The sequence below is a fragment of the Schistocerca cancellata genome, chromosome 6, assembly GCF_023864275.1.
Source record: "Schistocerca cancellata isolate TAMUIC-IGC-003103 chromosome 6, iqSchCanc2.1, whole genome shotgun sequence".
Classification (NCBI taxonomy): Eukaryota; Metazoa; Arthropoda; class Insecta; order Orthoptera; family Acrididae; genus Schistocerca; species Schistocerca cancellata.
In genome coordinates this window covers 323,022,015-323,046,895 of record NC_064631.1, presented here as the reverse complement: position 1 = coordinate 323,046,895, position 24,881 = coordinate 323,022,015, and the positions used below count along the sequence as shown (strand labels likewise).

General features: G+C 43.8%; 1 protein-coding gene across 1 annotated transcript in view; it reads right to left on the bottom strand.

The window, feature by feature from the left end:
- LOC126088311 (neuronal acetylcholine receptor subunit alpha-7-like) overlaps positions 1 to 15,011 on the bottom strand; it is a 352,782-nt gene extending 337,771 nt beyond the window's left edge. The window contains exon 1 of the mRNA XM_049906442.1: positions 14,847 to 15,011. Coding sequence (XP_049762399.1) covers positions 14,847 to 15,011 — 165 coding nt within the window. The remainder of the gene's footprint in view (positions 1 to 14,846) is intronic.
- Positions 15,012 to 24,881: the final 9,870 nt, after the last annotated feature.

Sequence of the window (24,881 nt, the reverse complement as noted above, 5' to 3'; positions counted from 1 at the left end):
TGTACCATACCTTTAGAAATATGAAAAATCAATAAAAGTCAGCATTTAAACCTTACATGGGTCAGTAACATCTTGAGAAACTCATGAGTGTTGGCTAAGCATTCGTAAAAGATTTGACGGTATATCAAGCTTTTGTGTAACAAGGAAAATTAGTTTGTCGTAAATTACTTCATTTTCATTAAAATTATGTTACATGTATTTACGGACGAACGGTAAAAACGAATGCGCGAATACTGGATTTTCTGTGTATATTGTCACCTTCTTTGAATAACTTGGCTGCCGACGTGGCCGTGCGGTTCTAGGCGCTACAGTCTGGAAACGAGCGACCGCTAGGGTCGCAGGTTCGAATCCTGCCTCGGGCATTGATGTGTGTGATGTCCTTAGGTTAGTTAGGTTTAATTAGTTCTAAGTTCTAGGCGACTGATGACCTCAGACGTTAAGTCGAATAGTGCTCAGAGCCATTTGAACCATTTTTTTGAATAACTTAAAATCGCGTGGCGTGGCGTGGCGTGGCGTTCTGTACCACGTGTAACCAAGAGCTAATAACAAAAAGTGAACAATGTTGTAGAGTAGTGAACGAGCATTCAATCCACAGGCAATACGTGTGCATTTTTCTGGTAAAACGATAGCCGGCTATTAAAGAGTGATTGAGCTTACGTGTGAATGTCGTATTTCGAGCTCCAAAAATAGTATGGGCTTGGCTGTTGAAAGTGCATTCAAAGAGCGGAAATGTATGCGAATTTTCATTCAATGATTTCCTCTTATTTAGCAGTTAGCTAGACATGGAACCAGAAGAAAATTTCTTGCATCCCGTTGAACGAGCAACGGACCGGTTTCTACTACAGCTTTTCCAGCCGACAAACAGGTGCTCGTAGCTTCAGGGCACGTCTTTGTGCTAGAGAAAGGTGAGTGAACATTAATGTGCGAACAACAAACCGCACCGCAACAAGCTGAATTATTGATGAATGGGTAGTGTCTTCAAAAGATGCTACAAGATGAACATCAGCAAACATAAAACAAAAGTAATGAATTGTAGTTGAATTACATGAGGCGTTGCTGGGGAATTAGATTAGGATGTCTGACACGCTTCTTCTTCTTTTTCTCGTGCCTTTGTTCCGCATCTGCGCAAAGTCGACATGGTTATTTACAGTTCTGGAACGGTAAAGGAATTGCCGTGTGGCTAGGCGTTCCCGTCGGGTAGACCGTTCGCCTGGTGCAAGTCTTTCGAGTTGACGCCACTTCGGGGACTTGCGTGTCGATGGGGATGAAATGATGATGGTAAGGACAACACAACACCTAGTCCCTGAGCGGAGAAAATCTCCGACCCAGGCGGGAATCGAACCCGGGCCATTAGGTATGACATTCCGTCGCGCTGACCACTCAACTACCACGGTCGGACTCTGAAAACTTTAATTTAAGGGACCATCGGATGCCCTTCCTGTCGCCATTAGGAATAGTGACGGTAATAATAGAAGATGACTTTTACTATTTACACAGCGAAATAACTGACGATCACCAAAGCAGTGAGGATATGTCTGCAATAAGAGATTGAAAGATGTACGTTTATTTAAGTATGTCTTTCTTTAGTGTATATTGTATCAAGTAGGTGCGGTACTTTATCATTTTTATATGCCATCTAAAGATATTCTACTCGCACCAATGACTATAGAAAGTAATGTTTTATTTAATCCTACTTTCCGTTTATGATCAGCTGCCTCTGTTTCCTGAACACTCTCTGTATTGCATAAAATTCACTCTGTTAATTTGGCTATGGGATATAGCAAATTTTCTGCTTCCTCCGAGCAAACGGAGGTCTGAACCGTTGGAATGCTTAGGACTTTAGTAGGGGAGGGGGGAATCAAAATAACAAGGAGAAAATGGTTGGAGAGGACCCCAACATTCTCTGTCTCGGCTTATGTGACTTGGAGCGCGTAGGTGGAACGATCTTTTCCGTCGAATTCGTGGACGAGTGTTTTCATTGGTTGCTGGAACTTCGCAGTAGAAGCTTCGAGATCTTTGTGGAAAATCTGTCAGTTAAAATGGGCGAACAAGGGATATGTAAGGCGCACTTTTGCCGCGAACCGATTTGACCCTTGCGTACAGCTGAATCGGCGTAAATTGATACCTGACAGTGGCAGTGGGTTGACTACGGCCTATGTCAAACAAAAACGTAACGCACTTTTCTAAACGTCGCTACGGAAACGCCTCAGTGTTGTCATTTATCTATAGACTGCTACTGTTTTCGCCTGTAGCCGTTAGGGCTTCGCAGTTCAAAGCTGGCAACAGCGCTTCTAACTGTCAGCAACATTCCTACGCTGTCTCGAGTACAGGCCTGTGATTGGCGGGAGTGTGCGCCAAAAAGCGCATCCTCTCGACGTTCTTGAGGAGCGAACAGTGGGCAGTTGAAGATGGGGCGAGTTGCAGTCTTGACACGTTGTAGATGCAGTGGGCCCGTGGGGACACGTTGAGCAGCTGTACCACGAGGCAACGACGGTGAGGCTGCTTGCTGGCGCACTGCTAGTTAGGTCCCAATCAGAACTTGTTTGCAGTCACAGTTCTGTGTACAAAACTCCTTCCGAATTGCTTAAATCTTTTCCACGTGTGTCGTAAGCTAAATTCTTCAAGCCACCCTGTTTTAAGTTAACCAATATGTTCGTTCTCTTCCTTCAATAACTGTGACTGTAGTGTGATCCACGAACGATGGCGGTTTGCGCATGTCGAGGCATGGACCGGGATTGCATTGTTGCCGGTTCCAAGCGACAATTGCGGCATGGGCTGTATATCGTATAAATCATGTCTGTCGCTTGCTTATAGAGAATTTGTCGCTTACCACCACCATCAGCGATGACTACTTGGAATACATGGAATAAAATTCACTAAATAACTCACCGCGATAACGTGTAATGCTCACGGGCAACATAGGTAGGCATATAAGGCAGGCAATTCCGGCAGTGTCCGCGAACAATTTACCCACAGTACCCTTCGCGCTGTGAGGTCACAGGGCAGAGAGCATTGAGTACGGCAGCGGTGTGTTTATTAGTGGCGCGTGTTGCGAGCACACCGAATTATGAATAGAAATACGAGTAACTGTGTAGTTGCAAACTGTAAAAATTATGGATCTAGGACTAGTGGTATAGTGTATCATCGTTTTCCCAAGAATTCCCTACAAAGGGAATGGATATCTCGGCGCAAGCGAGCTGACGAAATTAATGTTATTAATGCCAGTATCTGCTCCATTCATTTTCTTCCTGAGGATTGCGAGCGGGATTTAAAGAACAGACTCCTGGGGTTGCCGCAAAAGAAGAAATTTAAAGCAGATGCAGTTCCATCTCAACATTTACCCAACTGGCATGGAGATTCATATACAACTGAAAACAGCACTGAACCTGACAATGAGGTAAGCGAGCTGCTGTGTTATACTGATCAATTAGATTAAGGTACTAATTAGTTAAGTTTTATCTTCTCAAATGAGTTATTTTTAGTGAAAAAGTATCATTTTAGTACTAATTATCAATCATAAACGAAACAATTAACATGCTTTTTTGTTCCTGTAGGATGTTCGTGAGCTAGCTCTACGTCATCAGAAGAGAGATATGCGCAAGAGAGCAATTGATACTTTGCAGTCTGTGTCCCCAAGCGGAAGTTCAAATGGCTCTGAGCACTATGGGACTCAACTGCTGTGGTCATAAGTCCCCTAGAACTTAGAACTACTTAAACCTAACTAACCTAAGGACATCACACACATCCATGCCCGAGGCAGGATTCGAACCTGCGACCGTAGCGGTCGTGCGGTTCCAGACTGTAGCGCCTTTAACCGCTCGGCCACTCCGGCCGGCCCCAAGCGAAAGGAAACTGGACCAAGACACAAATACAGGGCCCATTTGAGAATTCTCTGATTTGAAAGTGAAGGACGAAGAAATAAAAGGACTGAAATCAGAAATAGAGGTTCTTTACAAGAAAAGTGCCGTGCTTGAAAGTAGCCTTAAAAATGTGAAGCAGCCCTGAAGAAAGCCAATACTGTTAGACGCGTCTTATTAAAGAAGACAAAATGAAGTGCTACTGTGAAAGAAAGCCCGCGGAGGCTACGAATTCATAGTAGAGCGCCCAAAACAAACTGATCGCTCATTGGCTGTCGGAGAATGCGTGACGAACGTGCACAGGACGAGTCTAAACTCGACTGCCATCGTTCATGACTCCAACTGTTACATAAATTTCTCGCTCGCTCTCCTTTTGTCCCGTGCAAATCGGTTAACGTAATTGTAAGTTTATCAGCCCAGCGAATCTCTGTGACTGAGTAATAGGAACTTCCTCTCTTGTTCTTCGCCCTCAGCAACGCTTATCTCTATTGCAGCGTGTTGGATCACGCACAAGCTTACAAAATCCTTCCCTTGTTCCCACAGAGGAATCCCCACACCGATCACTTTTTTCTGTTAACTTATCGCCAAGTCTTTTTAAGGGGCAGTAGCGTCTAAGAACATTATTTGATACATAAATCAAATTTCCTTCGTGTAAAAGTAACTGTCAATAAATTCAAAGGTTTGAATCCAGTATTTTACTTCAAGCATCCCAGGACATTTTCAGATGCATCAGGCAACAGATTAAAAAGTATATTAGATACGGCTAAACTTTGTGTTTATCTCCACAAGGCCATACTGTGCTGCCTGCGCCCGTTGCATTGGGTTAAAGAAATTCGTCCTACTTTAATTAACTAGAAAGCACAACACCATCATCAATGGATGTGTTAAAAGAACCATAGGAATTAGTGGTTAAGTGTATTACTGTCACATGTTTGTTTTCAACCACAAATACAGATTAAGATCACTGGTCTACCATCAGACCACTCCACATAAAACGCTGCTCACTTTATGAGCTTTTATGAAAAAGAGGAATTTGTTAACACTGAATATGAATTTAAACATATGGAAGTCTTTTTCTGAAGGTATTTGGATGGAGTGCAGTTTTGTACAGAAGTGATATGTGGATGATCAAGAGTTCAGACAAGAAGAGAATAGAAGAATAGGTTTTGAAATGTGATGATACAGAAGAACGCTGAAGATCAAGTGAGCAGATCGAACAGCTAAATAAGAGAAACTGAACCGAATTGGAAATAAAATAAAGTCTTTGCACAGTCTGACTAAAAGGAAGGGTTGGTTAATAGGACACATTAAGATGTGGCAACAAGAAACGGTCAATTTCGTAATGGATGGGAGCAGTAAACAGTTTCTAATGGATGCAGCTTGCAGTAGTTGCGCAGAGATGAAGACACAGATAGAGTAGCGTGGAACAGACCAGCGATGGAGCTGCATCAAACCATTCTTCTAACTGAATACCAAAACAAAATATGACAACACTGTCGCTATTCAAGTCTTCACGCGATGCCCGACAACAAGGACGGGCGAGAAGGCGGTTTGCAAGGTAACAATCACAGGAATGGGCCAGCTAGGTGCTTGGCAGATAACAGTCTGGGTCGGTTGTAGCCGCCCCTAGCAGGAAAGGTCACTCCTTTTATCGCCGTATTTACTGCCTGCCTGCAGCTCCTCGGTCGTGCCCTTATAACGCCCGATTCGCAGCTTCTAGTTTCAGCACTTCGCGAGCCGTCGACGGCACAGCTTATAACAGCGCCGACAGGGCGCGTAAGTGGCATAAGCTGCTGCTGGGCTTCATGAGAGGAGCAGTCTCACGTCGGTGGCCACAAAATTCAACGGCGCCCTGCGTTCATATGACCAATACCGACGTGGAGAGTTGGTGGCAGCGATGATCAGGCTGACAGGTTGAATCCGCCGTGAGAACTGAAAATTTGTGCTGGTCACGGGTTTCCATCTTATCCCCAGCAGTCGCGTCAACCGTTAGATTGTGTAAACACGACTTATGGTAGTGTAAGGCACTGACCTCCACTGATTGTGTTACCCGAATCATACTACGTGGAAGAGCATATGGTAGTAGTGTGTGAAATTAGTAGATGGAGACATGAGTAACAATGAATAAATCTGACCTGGTTGCGTGCTCAGATACCACATTGTCAGTCTTCAAAAGTTTTTACGTCTGCTTTTTTATTGCTTTAAAACTTCTCTTAAAGCCACAGCAATATTTTATCGAAGACATACATTCCATCACTCGAAAATTTTACTTTTTTTGTATTACGTGCCTAAGATAAGCTGGCAAGGATAAGATGCGGGAGACAAGTTACACTGACAAGCCAAGGGGTAACCATCACCTGCTTAATGTGATCTTGGTTCATACTTGAAACGCAGTACTTCAGCAGTTTTGCGTGACATGGATTCGACATGTCCTTGGTAGGTTTCCGGAGGAAATGGGACCAGATATCTACGCACTGGTCACGTAATTCTTGTACGTTACGGACCGGGGGTTTGTGGGCGAGAATCTGGCGACCGATAGCGTCCCATGCGTGTTTCATCGGGTTCAGATCAGGCGAATTTTGGCGGCTAAGGACTTCAACGTGAGTTCACGTCCGTGCTCCTCAAACGACTATAGCAGAATTCTGGTCTTGATACACGTACAGCTACCCTGCTGGTATATGCCATCGCCCTCGCGGAAGATGATTACGATGCCTGGTTTGTGGAGTGCTCAACGACGCGGTTATCAGAACCTGTAAAAACTACCAATATTTTCACAGTCCAGTTTCGCCATTTCCCGAATGATGATAAAATGATGAGGAGAACACAAACACCCTGTCCCCGGTCGCAGAAAATCCCGACACGGTTCGCGGAAGACAGCAAGCATGAAAGGATGCAGGTTACACTACAATGTTCTTTTTAGTACTATTGCTCTTAAGCAGTGCTACATTGGTGCGAGATGTACAACATTCCTTGTAGACACGTTGTACAGTCCACGTAGTTGCAGCAACAAATTGACCGACTTCATTCTAGATGTGATCTTGGCCCATCGGAACACGACAGCTCATTTCTGACACTATGACGTCTTTACGCCGATCCTCCTTACTGCGCTGATGCCATACAACTGGCTGGCATATTACACCACTTATATGAATTACGTGCGGGGTAGATGGTCACATGACCATCCAGTACCAGTTATACGCCATCTACAGTGCTCCAAAATCGACCATTGTGCTTTGAAAGTGACCAACATTTTGTCGAGTGAGTTTGTTTTTAACTCTTCTTTTGTATATTGCATGCTAAGTCGGAGGATCGTGGAAAACCGAGTAGAAACCACACACGGGCTGGCTGATGTACCAGACCAACGGTCGTTAGTGCACCGCGTGGATTCTGCTCATGGCGTCCTCAAACCTGTCTTTCAAGCTATCGGCTGCAGTTTAAGCAATACTGGAAGATACAATAAAATAGGCAGTCTATGGTGGCAAATGCTTTTGACCCTTAGAAATTTTTACTTAGCCTCCTTCATTGATGTAGGAACCTGGCTTTATTGATTATCCTGTACTCGCTGTCTCCCTTCATTTCGCATTTGTAGACAGCCTATGTACACTGAATAATATCTGTCTTGTCATTTCTGAAGAGCTCTGCAAATTGAACATTAGTGGAATAAGACTGGAAAAAGACGTTGTCCAAGAGGCGGAGAGGGGCATCATGAGGTCATAAACCCCACACCTCTCTCAAAGAAAAGAAAAACATTAGTAAAAGTTTTTTTTTTTTTTCCAACCAAGTTTCGGTCCACCTCTGAAGCCGAATGGTTAGCATCACTGCCACTACCCTTCGGTGCAGAAAGACCAGTGTTCAAGGGTTCGATTCATCAGATTTTTCTGAGGTAGGGAGGTCTGGAACGGTTTTCACTCAGCCTTGTTGGGGTAAATGAGGAATGCGTGAATAAAGAAGCAGCGGCATCATCACGAGTCATCTACTGCCTATAGTGGGTGGAGGGATTGGCAACTTGCTCATCACACATTTCACGGTTGTAGATCGCTCTTCGCGCTGCCTTGTACAAAGCAGTTGGCCAGTCAGCGCAGCCCTAAAGGCTAATCTGTGATTGGTGTTTCGGTTACATACAGGGCGGTCAGAAACAGTCTGAAAACCTTGTAAGGATGTTGCAGGGCAGCTTGTACTGGGATGTAATTGTTAAGAAAAAAGTTTGATACGTTGAACCGTTTCAGAGTTAATTGGGGTTGAAGTTAGCCAATCAAACCGTTGCATGCATATATTCAAACGACCCACCATATATAATTAGTGTCCGTTTTTCTCATAGCGTAGACGATAGTTTCAACGTGTACTGAAACAAAGCATAGAGATTATAGAAGACCCATTAACAAATGTAATAAATGAATCCTTCACATCAGGGACATTTCCAGAGCAGTTACAATAGGCAAGAGTTGTATCTTTGCTTAAGAAAGGCGATGCAGAAGTCATAGAAAATTACCGGCCCATTCCCCTGCTGTCATCATTCTCAAAAATAATACAAGCAATTATGAAAGACACATTAATGAATTACCTGAATAAATACTATCTTTTAAGAGAAACACAGTTTGGTTTCCGAAGTGGCAAAGATACGGAGTTAGCCATACTATAATTCACAAAAGTTGTACTTGATGCTTTTGATAAAGATAAGTGTGTCACAGGCATATTTTTGGATCTTTCTAAGGTCTTTGATACAATCAACCACAACATTCTATTCAATACATTAGAAGCATTAGGAATAAGAGGGATAGCTAATGACTGGTTTCGGTCTCACCTAGCAGATAGGGAATAGAGATAATAGATCCAAACATTTAGTAAAACACTTATCATAACCAAAATACATTAATATAGGGGTTCCGCAAGGTAGCTTATTTGAACCAATACTATTCCTAATATACATCAATGCCTTTCCCACTAGTGTTACTCATGGTGAAAAAATTCTCTTCGCTGATGACAGCAATAATGTAGTCACTGAGAAAACAAGAGAACTCCTTGCAGAGAAAGCAAATGAAACCCTCAAGGAAGTTTATGATTGGTCAATAAGCAATAAAGTGACTGAACGTAAAGAAAACTAATGCCATGAATTTCAGTTTGAAGAGGAAAACTGACAATGTTAAATGTAGATGGCACCTCTATAGACTGTGTAACAAATGCAAAATTTCTAGGAATGAATATTGATTCTCAGTTGAAGTGGTGTGAACACACAGAGGTACTTGCAAACAGAGTGTCATCGGCATGTTGTGCCCTTAGAATCCTGTCATCAGTGTGTAACATGCAGTGTCTTTTAGTTACATACTATTCATATGTACACTCAATTCTTAGTTATGGCATACTTTTTTGGGGAACAATTGCACAAAGTATGAACACAATTTTCAAACTCTAGAAAAAAGCCATAAGAATAACAACCAAAAATAGTACTCGAGCTCATTGTAAAGATCTGTTCAAAACACTGGGGATTTTAACTGCTCCATGTGAACACATTTAGCAGTCAGTTGTATAGATCAAAAATAACATTGGTAATTACTGCACAAACAGCTCAGTCCATGACCTTGGAACAAGAGCTAGACTCATCTTACATTTGCCAAGAAAAAATAAACACAAAACTCATAACAGCGTTTTCTACCAAGAAATAAAACTGTACAATAAATTACTACAAGAGATTAAAGAAATTGCAAAAATACACTTATTTAAAAAAGGCAGCTAAAAAGTACCTGTTATGCAATACTTTTTATACATTGAAGGATTACTTACATAAAACAGTGTAGAAGAGTCGTTAACAAAATGTTATACAAATAAATAATAATAATGATTATAAAACATCCAACATTCCACATAACACCTTCGCACTATGATTTTTCCTTTTCTAGAAATAATTACCCCCAAGCTATGCACAGTACAATACTAACACCTCTTCCTCTTTCTGAGCTCAACATCTCACTCATTATCGAGGGATGCTGACTCAGTTTTTCAGGACAGCAAAGGGGAAGTTGCGGTACAGAAAATGGCTTTTTCAGGATAGCAAAGGGGAAGTTGCGGTACAGAAATTGGCCCAAAACATCCAACATTCCACATAACACCTTCGCACTATGATTTTTCCTTTTCTAGAAATAATTACCCCCAAGCTATGCATAGTACAATACTAACACCTCTTCCTCTTTCTGAGCTCAACATCTCACTCATTATCGAGGGATGCTGACTCAGTTTTTCAGGACAGCAAAGGGGAAGTTGCGGTACAGAAAATGGCTTTTTCAGGATAGCAAAGGGGAAGTTGCGGTACAGAAATTGGCCCAGAGATCGCCAGTGTGTGTGTTGGTGTGTGAAGTGAGTGAAGTGGTATGAAACAATGTGTGTACAGTGTGTACAGTGACTGATAGTGAGATACGAGTGAACAGTGTGGCATTACATTATTTAATAAGTTATTTGTAAAAAAAAAGTATTGTATACCAGGAGTAAATCTAATGATTGCCTCTAACTAGAAGTCTGTAAATGTATGTGTAAACGAATTAGCTTATTTTAAATTCGTCTAAACTTGTAAATACTTTGCATGTCATATATCCTTGTAAAAATGAGATCTACGGATGAATAAAGATACTACTACTATTACATAGCGCACGAGACTGCTCACCCATTGGCTCGGATTTCATTCTTACTGCCGTCCCTATATCCAATTTTTGTATCGCTCTCTTGTTCGGTTTTAGGAAACCAAACGAAGTACGCGTTTGGCGATACTGTTTTCGGCAGTCCGCTTGTATTTCCGCGCAGTGGCCTGATTTGCTAACTTCAATGCTAACTAACTCGGAAGCGGCTTAACATATTGAACGTTTTTCATAACAATTATTTCTCAGCAGAATCTATCCTGCAGCGCCCTTAGAAGCTATCCAACCAGTTTCCTGACCACCGTACATATCAATAGGTCGGCGCTGGTGGTCTAGTGCTAGAGCTCTTGCCTGGGAACCGAGAGGTCGTAGGAAAATCTTTTAATCTAGGGCCCACCTCTCAACGATGTGGCGAATTACCAGCAACTTGTGGTTCATATTGCACACTAAACTGCAGATCCTTTTTCCTTGACGGAATTAGTGGGGTGGATTAGGGACACGCAAGTCGCCGTAGTGGGGTGTAATTGAAGGACTTCGACACAGCTACTGAGTCACACGAAACTGTAATTATATGTCAGTTTCTAACTTTGTCTAGTGACCTTCGGATAATAAAGTAACCTGAAAACTACGAGCCCGAAAATGGCTAGGAATAATAGTCAATGTTTATCACAATACACTGATAAGTATCTTAGCCACCTGGATGGGCCTGGGTTCAAAATGGTTCAAGTGGCTCTAAGCACTATGGGACTTAAAATCTGAGGTCATCAGTCCCCTAGACATAGAACTACTTAAACCTAACTAACATAAGGTCATCACACACATCCATGCCCGAGGCAGGATTCGAACCTGCGACCGCAGCAGCAACGCGTTTCGGGACTGAAGTGCCTAGTACCACTCGGCCACAACGGCTGGCGATGAGCTTGGGTCCAAACCTCCTGTGGAAGGGCCCATTCACAAGCAGTCTGTACAAATGCTGCACGGTTCGAACGTCCACAGGTAGGACAAGCAAACCGCAGGAATTTGAACAAGGCAAACGCAGAAAGAGAAAGCCGTTGCCCCACACTGAGAAAACAGTAACGGAAAGAACGACTTCCAGAGCGTAAGCGCTTACTGTTTGAAAGAAAAAGCATTCCTTTTAGTTACGAGTAAACAATCGCACAACAATAATCTTCAGATGTGCGTTCGCAGTTTTAGTGATAAGCGGAATACTGATAATGGGCAATGCGCAATTCTATTTTACATAATGTAAATTATACCGTTTGTGAAAGTTGAGACAGTTTTGTGCTATTATCTTTTCTAAATCAATTGTCTGACATATCAACTTCTCGGATTTTTAAGACGAATGCTTTTGAAATGTATTTGTCTGAATTGTAAATTCTTGGAGGCTATGCTAAAACGATTTACAGAGTCGTGAAGTCAATAAATTTTTGTTATTCAATTGAAACATTGTATATAAATTTTGTTGTTATTGTTATCATAACTGGTCAAACTAGACGCCCTATAAACTATACAATGGATTTTTGTCCCAATGTTCATAGGCAAACGAAGACTGTGAAATGGACAAATGGCGTATCATACTTAGGAGGGAGATGTCTAGTTTTGGAAAAAAATATTAATTCCTTTGAAGTAACGAGAGTAATTAAGAAAAACTTAACTAGTTATTGCAGGGAAAATTGTGCAGTGGCTACGTGCCGGTATTTTGATAGCCAAACGAAGAGTTACGGGCAAATGGGATATCGAACTGAGCAGCATGAGGTCTAGTTTTCCAAAAAAGGTTTAATTGTTAGAAAGTATTCAGGGTAATTAAGAAAAACTAAAAAAGTGACAGAAAATTGAACTATCTGACGAATAGCTTCTGCCTGAAAGTAATCAGCGCAGTTACGAAAGCGTAATAAGTGATGGCAAACTGAAATATGTAAATGAAGTGTCAAAGAGGTCGTCTCTTCAACGCCTCAATCAAGTACTGAATTTAGTACACTTCGAGAACAGAAGACGCTGTGGAAGAGAATGAGGTGTCAAGAAGTTCATTTTTTCAAGACCTTGCTGTTTCGTGCATAAACAATTGCTTTGGAATCTTAATTAATTGTCGAAATGGGTTCCCTCGGAACAAATAACAAAATCTGATCATTTCGAGAAGATGCTAGGAAAGCAAACCAGGTACCAAAAATCTAATGCTTTCTGAACAAAACTTGACAATCTATGTAAATAAAAATCAGTTGCCGCGTGTATGAAAGATCATCACCTGAGAGCAGCTTCACCAATTTGGTTGATTATTTTGTGTGGTTTTTGTCAGGGCAAGGTTTGTACGAAAGAAAATTTTTGTAAAATCCAACGGAAAGGTCGGAAATTACTATCAGTTGCCGCACGTATGAAATATCATCATCTAACAACGTCGCAACAGATTTGGTTGTTTTTTGTCTTTGTTGTGTTGTTAAGGTTGGTATGAAAGAAAATTTTGGAAAATCCAACGGATAAGTCGGAAATTAGAATCAATTGTGAAAGATCATTAACTGAGAACGGTTCGATGGGTTTAGTAGATTTTTTTTGTTGTGTGCGTAATTGTGGACGGGAACAGTATTTTTAGTGTGAAAAATAAATAATTTTTTGCGTTCTGTTTGACGGTCTTGCTGTCACTTGTTCTTGTAAGGAAAAAACAGATTGACAGTTATATACATAACATGTACATCCATATGTAATATATATAAAGGTAAATCATTGTTACCGAAAATTTCGTAAAGTTCTTGACTGAGTTACTACAAATTTTTACTCGACATTCTAATGAACGTTTGGGCAGACATAGGCCATATAAAAGAAGAGGAAGCGTCGTTACCACAAGTTATTGACTGACTTATTTCATATTCTTACACGATACTCTAACATTCTGACGGACAAAGGCCGATAGGTATATATTTTTGTAATATATTATATATGTAAATATGTATGTAATACATAAAGGGAAATGTTTTTACCGTTTTTACCAAAAATTTCGAAAAGATCTTGATGGACTTACCTCAAATTTTTACATATAGCCTACTGAACATTCAGACGGAAATGGACATACGAAGGAGAGAGGAAGAAGTGGATTAAAAAAAAAAATGCTTCAAATGGCTCTGAGCACTATGGAACTTAACTTCTGAGGTCATCAGTCCCCTAGAACTTAGAACTACTTAAACCTAACTAACCTAAGGATATCACACACATCCATGCCCGAGGCAGGATTCGAACCTGCCACCGTAGCGGTCGCGCGGTTCCAGACTGTAGCGCCTAGAACCGCTCGGCCACAACGGCCGACGAAGAAGTGGACAGAGAGAGAGGAGGCAGTAGGTTATGCACAGGGAGATGGGAGGAGGAGATGTATAGAGAGAGAGGGGGATGAGAAGGAGGGCTGAGAAAGAAGGGATAAAGAATTCAGGATGTATATGCAGCATTGTATGGTAGTGAAACATGGACTGTGGGAAAACCGGAACAGAATAGAATCGAAGCATTTGAGATGTGGTGCTATAGACGAATGTTGAAAATTAGGTGGACTGATAAGGTAAGGAATGAGGAGGTTCTACACAGAATCGGAGAGGAAAGGAATATGTGGAAAACACTGATAAGCAGAAGGGACAGGATGATAGGACATCTGCTAAGACATGAGGGAATGACTTCCATGGTACTAGAGGGAGCTGTAGAGGGCAAAAACTGTAGAGGAAGACAGAGATTGGAATACGTCAAGCAAATAATTGAGGACGCAGGTTGCAAGTGCTACTCTGAGATGAAGAGGTTAGCACAGGAAAGGAATTCGTGGCGGGCCGCATCAAACCAGTCAGTAGACTGATGACAAAAAAAAAAAAAAAAAAAAAAAAAAAAAAAAAAAAAGTGCAATTCCGATATATTTAGCAATTGCAAGGGACTGCTGGCAAATATTCTTTGAAATAATACGTCTACAAGTAGGAAACAAAATAGATTAGAGAAACAACTGACACACCTCTGAATAATGCTCGAAATTACAGCTAGGAAATGAGGAGCATCAAACGTTTCTCTACTCTGTTGTATTTTCTCCTTATAGACAAATAGTTTCACAAAACATTTGCCTTCGTTATTCAGTATTTTTAAACTTGTAGTCATCTGTGACTAATTAAAAGTGGTGGTAACGGCAGGTTAACTTTAGAGGGAGGGAGGAAAGGGGATTGCAACAAACTGTGCTCATCCACTCCCACCCCCATCCTCCGTCTGGCTGCACGGACGGCAGCAGGTGACCGTGTTTTTTCTGCGACGGTCTGCCTGAGGGTGCGCGTGTGCTGAGCTGCGAGTCCCGCCTTATAACCACGACCTCCGCGGCTCCGTGAGGTCACCCCTCCTCCGGGCCACCGGACACAATTACCGGCGCGGGCCGCGGCGGAGTATTGTTCCAGCAGCGCCGTATTGAGGCTGCAGCCTGACCCAATATCAGCGGCCGCAGCTCTTCATCTGGCGCCCACGCAGAATGGAATAAACAGGGCCCATTGTGGCCAGTGTTGACTCGCCGCCATAATGTCGGCGCTCCCATTGTGCCGCGCCGCCCAGCTTCGGCCTTCAAATGGAGCGCACTCCGTCGCCTTCTCCTACTCCCTGGCGAGGAAAGAAACGTGTGGCCGGCCTCTCCCTTCCCCGACAATCCCATTTCCAGCCGAGTACGCTGGCCTTGCGCCGCAACCGCTGCTACCCTGAGGGGCCAAGCCGCATCTCTAGCAGCACCCAGGTTGGTTGTGAATCATTCGCCAACCGTCGACTACATGAAATAATCGTTATGTTTCCTGACGACTGGGAAGGGTATTATCTTCAGCAAACAGTGGTCCTATTCGAAGATGCAGGCTGCAAGATATCTACAGGGTGTTTCCGTGAAACCGCGCAAAAATTTAACAGGACGCAGAGGATGCTCCATTGCACAGTTTGAGGTAGGGAACCTGGAATCGGAGATGCCAGCTTAAGGAGATAATAGGAATAAAATCACATTACTGAGTACTTTTTTCATTACATTAGTTACAGTTAAGTGCAAATTCCATCACTGGCACAATGAACGTACCTTGTGTACAGTATCTTACAAAATGTGCTGAAACTGACGGCCACCAACCTCAACGCAAGCATGACATGGCAAACAAGATTCTAATACTACAATGTAGACTTCCACGGCCGGAAATGTCATGTCCATTATAATTATCCGGGCTGTATTGCCGTGGTCGGTTGATGAAAAAAATGGCTCTGAGCACTATGGGACTTAACATCTGAGGTCATCAGCCCCTAGAACTTAGAACTACTTAAACCTAACTAACCTAAGGATATCACACACATCCATGCCCGCGGCAGGATTCGAACCTGCGACCGTAGCGGCCGCGCGGTTCCAGACTGTAGCGCCTAGAACCGCTCGGCCACACCGGCCGGCGGTCAGTTGATGAATTCTGTGTCAATTCCCAATGTTTCGTCCCCGTCTGCGGGAGACATTTTCAAGGTGGTCAGTAGCTCGATGGAAGGTCCAACACACCCACTGGCTCGCTACTGACTGCCGCTAAATTCCGTGTCCGCGCGCTCCCGCGTCGCGGCGTAACGTCACGTGTGTTGGAAACGTCAGTCCAATTGGCCGCTGTCAGATGCCGTCGATCGCCGTTTCCATCACCCAGTAGTGGACGGGTGGTACACATCTTCTTTAACACCGGCATCCATATACCGTTTAATTTCACGCCCTCCTCCTTTCGACTGAAGTTATTAGGGTGTTTAGCGATTTCGATTGCCTCCCTGTAGAGCCTTTCGTAAATCCGCTTGTGGCCGCTAGTACTTGCGTCTCCTCGAAACGAATATGGTGGTTCCCTGGCTGGAAAGTATGCTCCGCAACAGCTGATGGTTCCGTTTCTCCTCTTCTACAATTGCCCTTGTGCTCTTTCAATCGTTTTGAAACAGTTCTTTTAGTGGTACCAAATATGGCTCTGAGCACTATGGGACTTAACATCTGTGGTCATCAGTCCCCTAGAACTTAGAACTACTTAAACCTAACTAACTTAAGGACATCACACACATCCATGCCCGAGGCAGGATTCGAACCTGCGACCGTAGCAGTCACGCCGTTCCGGACTGACCGCCTAGAACCGCTAGACCATCTTGGCCGGCTTAGTGGTACCCACATAAACATATCCACAGCTGCATGGGATCCTATACACTCCAGCTTTTTCCAATGGTTTGCGAGCGCCCTTGGCAGGCTTAAGGTATTCCTGTATCTTCTTGGTGGGCTTGTAAATTACGGTAATATTCCGCTTCGTCAAGATGGCTGGGTGATGGCAACGGCGATCGACGGCGACGGACTGCGGTCAATTGCACTGACGTTTCCAAAACACATGACGTTACACCGCGGCGCGGGAGCGCGCGGACACGGAATTTAGCGGCAGTCAGTAGCGAGCCAGTGGGTGTGTTGGACCTTCCATCGAGCTACAGACCCCCTTGAAGATGTCTCCCGCAGACGGGGACGAAACGTTGGGAATTGACACAGAATTCATCAACCGATCACGGCATTACAGCCCGGACAATTATAATGTACAAGCAAGATTCTGATACACTCTGACAAATATCCCTGGTATGTTTCGAATCACATCACAGACAGCTACAATTCTGGCAACTAATTCCATTTCCGTATTCACTGGGATCTCATACACAAGTGACGTTAGGTTTCCCCATAGGAAGTAATCAATGGATTCAGGTCAGGTGACCTTGCAGGCCATGGTGTAGGATCTCTCCTTCCAATACAGCGACCAGGAAGAACTTTCTAGTAATCAGACTCTTCCTCTTCGTTTCCCTACAGGAAATAAAGAATATACAAGTAAATAAACAGCACAATAGCGTAAACTTGTAGGCATGTTAGTTGTAAATAAGCTGGAAATGAAATGATCGTATGGCATAGTTGGCCGGGAGGCCCCATTCGGGGAGTTCATCCGCCGTTTTGCGAGCCCTTTTTAGTTGACGCCACTTCGGTGACTTTTAAGTCAACGGTGATGAAAATTATTATGAAGGACACACAACACCCAGTCCCCTGCCGGGAATCTAACCGGGGCCCCCTGCGTGGTTAAGTGGTAACGCTACCGCTACGCTACGGAGGCAGACAATAAGCGGGAAAACAGCATTTCTAGACAAAGCCAAACAATGGAAAATCCAGGATGGGATATACCAATAATACGAAAACGAAAGTTGCTCCTCACCATATAGCGGAGATGCTGAATCGCAAATAGGCACAACAATAAGGCTGTCACAAATAAATCAAACTTTCGGCCATTAAGTCCTTCGTCAACAATAGGCGTAGACACACACACACACACACACACACGACCGCAGTCTCAGTCAACTGAAACCACAGTGACAGTCTTTTTCTTGTGGCTAGTCCGCATCTCGTGGTCGTGCGGTAGCGTTCTCGCTTCACACGCCCGGGTTCCCGGGTTCGATTCCCGGCGGAGTCAGGGATTTTCTCTGCCTCGTGATGACTGGGTGTTGTGTGATGGATGCCCTTAGGTTAGTTAGGTTTAAGTAGTTCGAAGTTGTAGGACACTGATGACCATAGATGGTAAGTCCCATAGTGCTCGGAGCCATTTGAATTTTTTTTCTTGTGCCTAGCTGAGACTCAGGATCTCCACTACATGGTGAGTAGCAACTTTCCTTTTCATAATAATGCTAGGCAAAGTGGTAGACAAGTTTACTTCCGTGTCTCCTTAAGCTGAGTTCCCCGACCCCAGGTTCCTACTTCAAATTGTTCAGTGGAGCATTGTCTATGTCTTACACTTTTGCACGCTCTTACGGAAGTACCCTCTGTATATAGCAACTGCCCTCCTTCAGGATATGTAATTAAGAACGGTCGTGTTGTAACGGACAGCATTTTGTATCGGACAAAAATCGCTTCGGCAGCAGTTATATATTGAAATGATGGACCTGCATGTTATGAGTAAGCACTTGAAATGGCCCATCGCCGGTGTTAGCTGGTCGTGTGAAGGAAATTACTGTTACCATAATACAGCCAATGTGAAACGGTGAGTTGTGCTTTAACGAATTTGTGGGTGTGGCACCTGATATGTAGAAACTCATGAACCGTGACATTACGATGGGCGTTCAATAAGTAATGAGACACATGTTTTTTTCAGCCATTATCGGTAGAAAAAATGCTGAATTTCTTGTGGGACATAGTGGAATACTTTCACTTCAACCCATATAGTTTCATGAAGTTCCGATAGACGACGGCGCTGTACGTAACAATCAAAATGGTGTCTGTAATGGAGGTGCGTTTCTAGCAGAGCTGTCAGTGAGCTTCTTTTGGCGGAAACCCAGAGCATCGCAGATATTCATACGCGCTTATGAAACGTCTACGGTGACGTGGCAGCGAACAGAAGCACGGTGAGTCTTTGGGCGAAGCGTCTCTCATCATCACAACAAAATGGTGCGAAGCTGTCCGATCTGACCGGCCGCTCACGGATCGCAATCACCTCCATAAGAAAGCAAGGGCCTCACACAAGTCCTCGCGCGTGAGACGAGACCACAAAATCTCACTGGACTGTTCTTTCTCTTCCACCCTACAGCCAACTAAAAAAAACTTGGCAATTCGGCAGCCGAACACCGAGGGGGATATCCCGGCCATTAAATACCATGCCATCATTTCATTTCAAGAGGCTAATTGACAATGAAACTAAAGCTGGGAGTTATATGAAGACTGCAATTACTTTACTCTTATAATCGTTGGTGAATAAGATTTCGGAATGTCATCTTTCTTGCTGCGTTAGTATGAAGACAATTTCTTTTCAAAGAGTTTTCAGATACAGTCTCTTTACAGCTAGAAGATACAGTGAATGTATTTATGTATTTTTAGCATTATTGCTGAAGAGCGTAGAAATTTTGATCGGTTTTGAATGCACCCCGAAAATTTGCTGAAGATTTTATAAAAACTTGCTCTGAGTTGAGACACATACAGAAGATAATTTGAGTGCCTGTGTGCTACATGTCCACAGACCTAACACAAACGGGAAGAATTGTGAATGACGCCCACCAATCGTCATCTTCTCTGATGAACATTTACCCCCAACGTTCGGTGAAAACTTTAATTTTCTAAGTTTATTTGACTATTCCTTATACTCCCTCTTGCATACCGATGGATGTTTTTCAGCTTCACAGATGAAATATGTAACCAACAGTATGACCTACACGACGGTACTACCAAATAACAGTACGCAGCAATCCCAGTGTCACGAGCAGATTGGGTTGTGGTGTACTCCTTATGACGAATTTCTGTAGTTAATTGCTAGATGATATGTCACACTACTTTGTAGTTCCAAGTGGCTGCAACGAGATGTCAGTAGAGTGGTACAAGTGTGTTTTTGTAACTGTAGTTGTGCATAGGACATCGTGGTGTGCTGTTGAAACAAGTTGAGGGTTGTGAAACCCCACCATGCCACTCTTGTCTCACACAAGAAGAAGAAGTCAAGGTAGCTATTTCGTTGCATTTTTGTGCGTAGGATATGATATTTAATAGTATAAATAATAACAAATATTGTTATGGGTCGATCCTTATGAGCCAGAATGAGACAACGTGCGAGCACTGACTGATGATGTACTTTGATGAGGGGACAATTGATTCTGAGGATGGAGATGACAAAGATTCTGTTATTGTCAGTGATCACGACAAATCAGAGTATGAAGCAGATGAAGCGATGAAGATGAGGTCAATGACAGCTTTTGTCTGGGAAAACAAGAAATGACTACATGCAGAAAAGAATTATTTTGCTAGAGAGATATCAGATAATGAATCATGAAAATTTTCTTTTGCATAATGAGTCTATTGTGGTACTGTCTATACATAAAACATATTTTCTTGATCGTAACCTCAGTTATTTCGATACAATAGATTTCGATAATTAGTAAATAAAATTCGGTTTTATTGTTGTCACTGCATTTTAATAAACAATAAACATAGCTATTAGTAATAACTTACAAATGACTAAACCACTAATTTCAATGTTAAAATACTCAAATTATATAACAAACTTCAAGGAGTGCACTGAGCCCCATACACCACTAACGTAAGAATTCCAGGCCACACCACTGCCGGGTTAGCTCAAATGGCTCTGAGCACTATGGGACTTAACATCTGAGGTCATCAGTCCCCTAGAACTTAGAACTACTTAAACCTAACTAACCTAAGGACAGCACACAACACCCAGCCATCACGAGGCAGAGAAAATCCCTGACCCCGCCGGGAATCGAACCCGGGAACCCGAGCGTGGGAAGCGAGAACGCTACCGCACGACCACGAGATGCGGGCTAACGTGTGCAATTAGTAGATTTTGGATTCTTACCATTATTATGACCGTCGTACCATCCATCCTGTGTACGTACATCGCCCCTTTGTAGCTACACGGAAAATGACAAACGCTGGCCGAGAGGACCGTCTGTCCCAAATGCGGTCTCCACTCGTCGAAAGTTTGACCAGGGCTTGCCAGTAGTAACGCCATTTAAGAAAAATTTCCTGCTTTTTCGTATATGTTTAGGAGACATATCACTTCAGACTCGTAAACTTGGTGGTAGGATTTCTTGCTCCGATTTTCGCAGTGGCGCTTCAAAGTGCTTTGCAGCACTTCCGGAATTTATTACTGCCGCCGGTGTCTCCGCGGTCGTATCAGTCAGAGGGCCGCGCAATCAGAAAATTCACTCCGGCTGCGCGCACTTTGTCACGCAGGCGTTCATAGCCGAGCATCCGCACTGTCGCGGGGTCGCGTGCGCTGGCGGTGATTTGTGACGTAATTCCGAGAAGTGATCTGCGCAGGCCCTGGCGCGCAGCGGCAGTAGAGTGGGGGACGGGCCAGAGGCTCTTTACTGCCCTTATTTATTGGTCGGGCCCTCGCTTTCACCGTCACTACGCTCCGCCGTATACAGTAGTGGCTCGTGACGATCGATTATTCTCACGCACACTTCCCTACATTCTTTCGTGGGACCGAGACTCTACCCGCGTAGAGCATGCGAGGTAACAGGGCATGCTACCAAATGGCCGAAACCGTTGGCAGCCACTGCCGTCGTGCGGACTAATATTTAAATTTTTGGTGATGAACGAAAGTTTGATCGACTTCATAAGCACATTGGGAAAGAAGCTAACCTTAGAAGACATCACATTAATTCCAGGTAACATCATCTCTGCCCTTGCGGTGGTCTTATTTCGGCGAGGGAGATCGTTACAAGTTTCTTGACGCGTTTGCCACAACTATCTAAAGCCACTCACTGATGACCGAATCGCCGGCCGAGCTGGCCGAGCGGTTCTAGGCGCTACAGTCTGGAACCGCGCGACCGCTACGGTCTCAGGTTCGAATCCTGCCTCGGGCATGGATATGTGTGATGTCCTTAGGTTAGTTAGGTTTAAGTAGTTCTAGGTTCTAGGGGACTGATGACCTCAGATGTTAAGTTCCATCGTGCTTAGGGCCATTTTTTTTGACCGAATCACATCAGATCTACTGAATTCCGGGAATGCTGACTGTTACGGTTCACCCGCTGTCCTGAATAGCCACAGCCATTCTCTAGAGGATTTAAGATATCACACTTTAGTGGGCCAGTCGAGGTGCAATAGAATGCTTGAGTGTTCGTCGAATTTCCATAGTATGCGTGTAGCCCTGTGAATACGACTGTTGTAATCTAGGAAGCAGAGCATACTCCTCATGAACGAGTATAAGAAACGACAACTCTTTGACACTAGAATGTTGGAACAGACATCTTAGTTCATGTTCATGCTAAACAAAATAAGTGAGCCCAAGTTATGGTAGAAGAAGCACCCCCAAAATATCTATGAACGACACATACCACAGACTGCTGTTTAAATGCCTCATTGGGCTATCGGCACACTTCACACCTGCGTTGTTCCAAAAGAGGCGGAATTTCGACTCGGCCGACCATGACACACGCCTCCAGTCAGAAAGTGTGTAGCTTCTGGTGTGCTGGTCGATTCAAGATGTTCAGCGCCGCGAGCAGTGACCTTTTTTGCGAGATACTCGATTCTAACTGCCCATTTCATGCAGTTTCCTTCGCAACGTTCGCTCAGAAAGTGGATGAGATGGGGCAGCGTTCACTAACAGAAATTCCTCTCGGGTTTGAAACCGATTGTTACTGACAAGAGATGAACTCGTCTTTGGTCACCGACGGTAGGAGACTTTTTACGGTTCTTCCCGATAGCTGAGTGATTTAGATATCCTCCGACCTGCTTCTCTCGATCCACCGATCAATGTGGCACCTATTTCTCCATTATTGTACCACGTCGCCAATTGTTTCATAGAACTCAGCTACGTTAGGGTCGATCTTCCAGTCACCCGTCCTCCCCATACTAAAGATTGTTTATGCTGTCCAACCCTTGCGACCCCATGGTGCTACAGCATCCTGACATTAACTGGCGAACGGTTTGGGTGTGTGTGAATGCACCCTTTTTACCGTCGTCTGTGTGTGCATTCTGGTATGTTTTAGTCTATGGCAAATTCCCGACTAATAGTCGACTTTATCGCATAGGACTGGCCACCTCCCCACTCTGCCCTGACTGTCAGCTCGAAGACACGGACGAGCACCGTCTTACGTGTACCCTGTTTTATGTCAGGGTCCAATGTCATGCTGCTACAAAACAACCATCTTCTCCGAACTGTTCCTCCTCGACTGTCGCAGTACACAAAGCTGTGCTGTGTGCTCACATCCTTCCACAAACAGCATTTTCTTAAGCTCAAACAACGAGAAACACCTGCATGCTGTAACACCATCTCCTCCTTACTTCCATGTTGGCACTACAGAATATGGCAGGTAACGTTGTCAGGGCATTCGCCACCTCAAACCCATCCATCGGGTTGCCACAGGGTATAGTGTGATTGAACACTCCAAATCATTCGTTTCCCATCATCCACTGTCCAATGGCATCGCTGTTGACGTCACATCAAGCGCCGCTTAGCAGTAATCACAGAAAAGTATGGCTTATGAGGAACTGTCCGACCTTTCTACCCCACTCTTTTTAACTCCTTACGCACAGTCTTTAGGCTAGCTGGGCTAGTGGAAACTGATTTCATGCGATTTGTCGCAACCACCCGCCGCATTGCCCGATGGTCCCTGTCCGTCAGTACGTAATGTCGACCTCTGGTTTGGAGTGGGTGTTCATTCACGTTTCCACGTCACAAACGAATCATCTACAGTCGACTTGGGCACTTATTGAAAGGTTGAATGCCCCTCATGGATTTGTTACTCAGATGACGTCTACAACTACTCCATGTTCGTAGTCAGTGAGCACCCCTGGCTGACTGCTGTTACTGCTTTCTACTGACAACACGGATCTGGGAAGCGGTGCTTCCCGTGGCTTTCTTCCGCCCGGCATCTGGTCATGAACTCTGTTACTCGTCCTCTGAAATATATTGCCCTATCAGCACGCTTGACAGTCATCTACATCTACATGGATACTGTGCAAATCACATTCAAGTGGCTGGCTGAGGGCTCATCGAACCACCTTCACAATTCTCTATTATTCCAATCTCGTACAGCTCGCGGAAAGAATGAACACATATATCTTTCTGTACGAGCTCTGATTTCCCTTATTTTATCGTGGTGATCGTTCCTCCCTATGTTGGTCGGTGTCAACAAAATATTTTCGCATTCGGAGGAGAAAGTTAGTGATTAGAATTTCGTGAGAAGATCCCGTTGCAACGAAAAATGCCTTTCTTAAAAGGCAGCCCAAATCCTGTATCATTTCTCTGACACTCTCTCCCATATTTCGCTATAATACAATACGTGCTGACCTTCTTGGAACTTTTTCCATGTACTCCGTCAGTCCTATCTCGTAAGGTCCCACACCGCGCAGCAGTATTCTAAAAGAGCACGGACAAGCTTAGTGTAGGCAGTCTCCCTAGCAGGTCTGTTACATTTTCTAAGTGTCCTGCCAATAAAACGCAGTCTTTGGTTAACCTTCCCCCAAACATTTTCTATGTGTTCCTTCAAATTTTAAGTTGCTCGTAATCGTAATACCTAGGTATTTAGTTGAATTTACGGCTTTTAGATTAGACTGATTTGTCGGGTAACCGAAGTTTAACGGCTTCCTTTTAGCACTCATGTGGATGACCTCACACTTTTCGTTATTTAGGGTCAACTGCCACTTTTCACACCATTCAGATATATTTTCTAAATCGTTTTGCAATTTGTTTTGATCTTCTGATGACTTTATTAGTCGATAAACGACAGCGTCATGTGCAAACAACCGAAGACGTATGCTCAGATTGTCTCCCAAATCGTTTATATAGATAAGGAACAGCAACGGGCCTATAACACCACATTGGGGGACGCCAGAAATCACTTCTGTTTTACTCGATGACTTTCCGTCAATTACTACGAACTGTGACCTCTCTGACAGGAAATCGCAAAT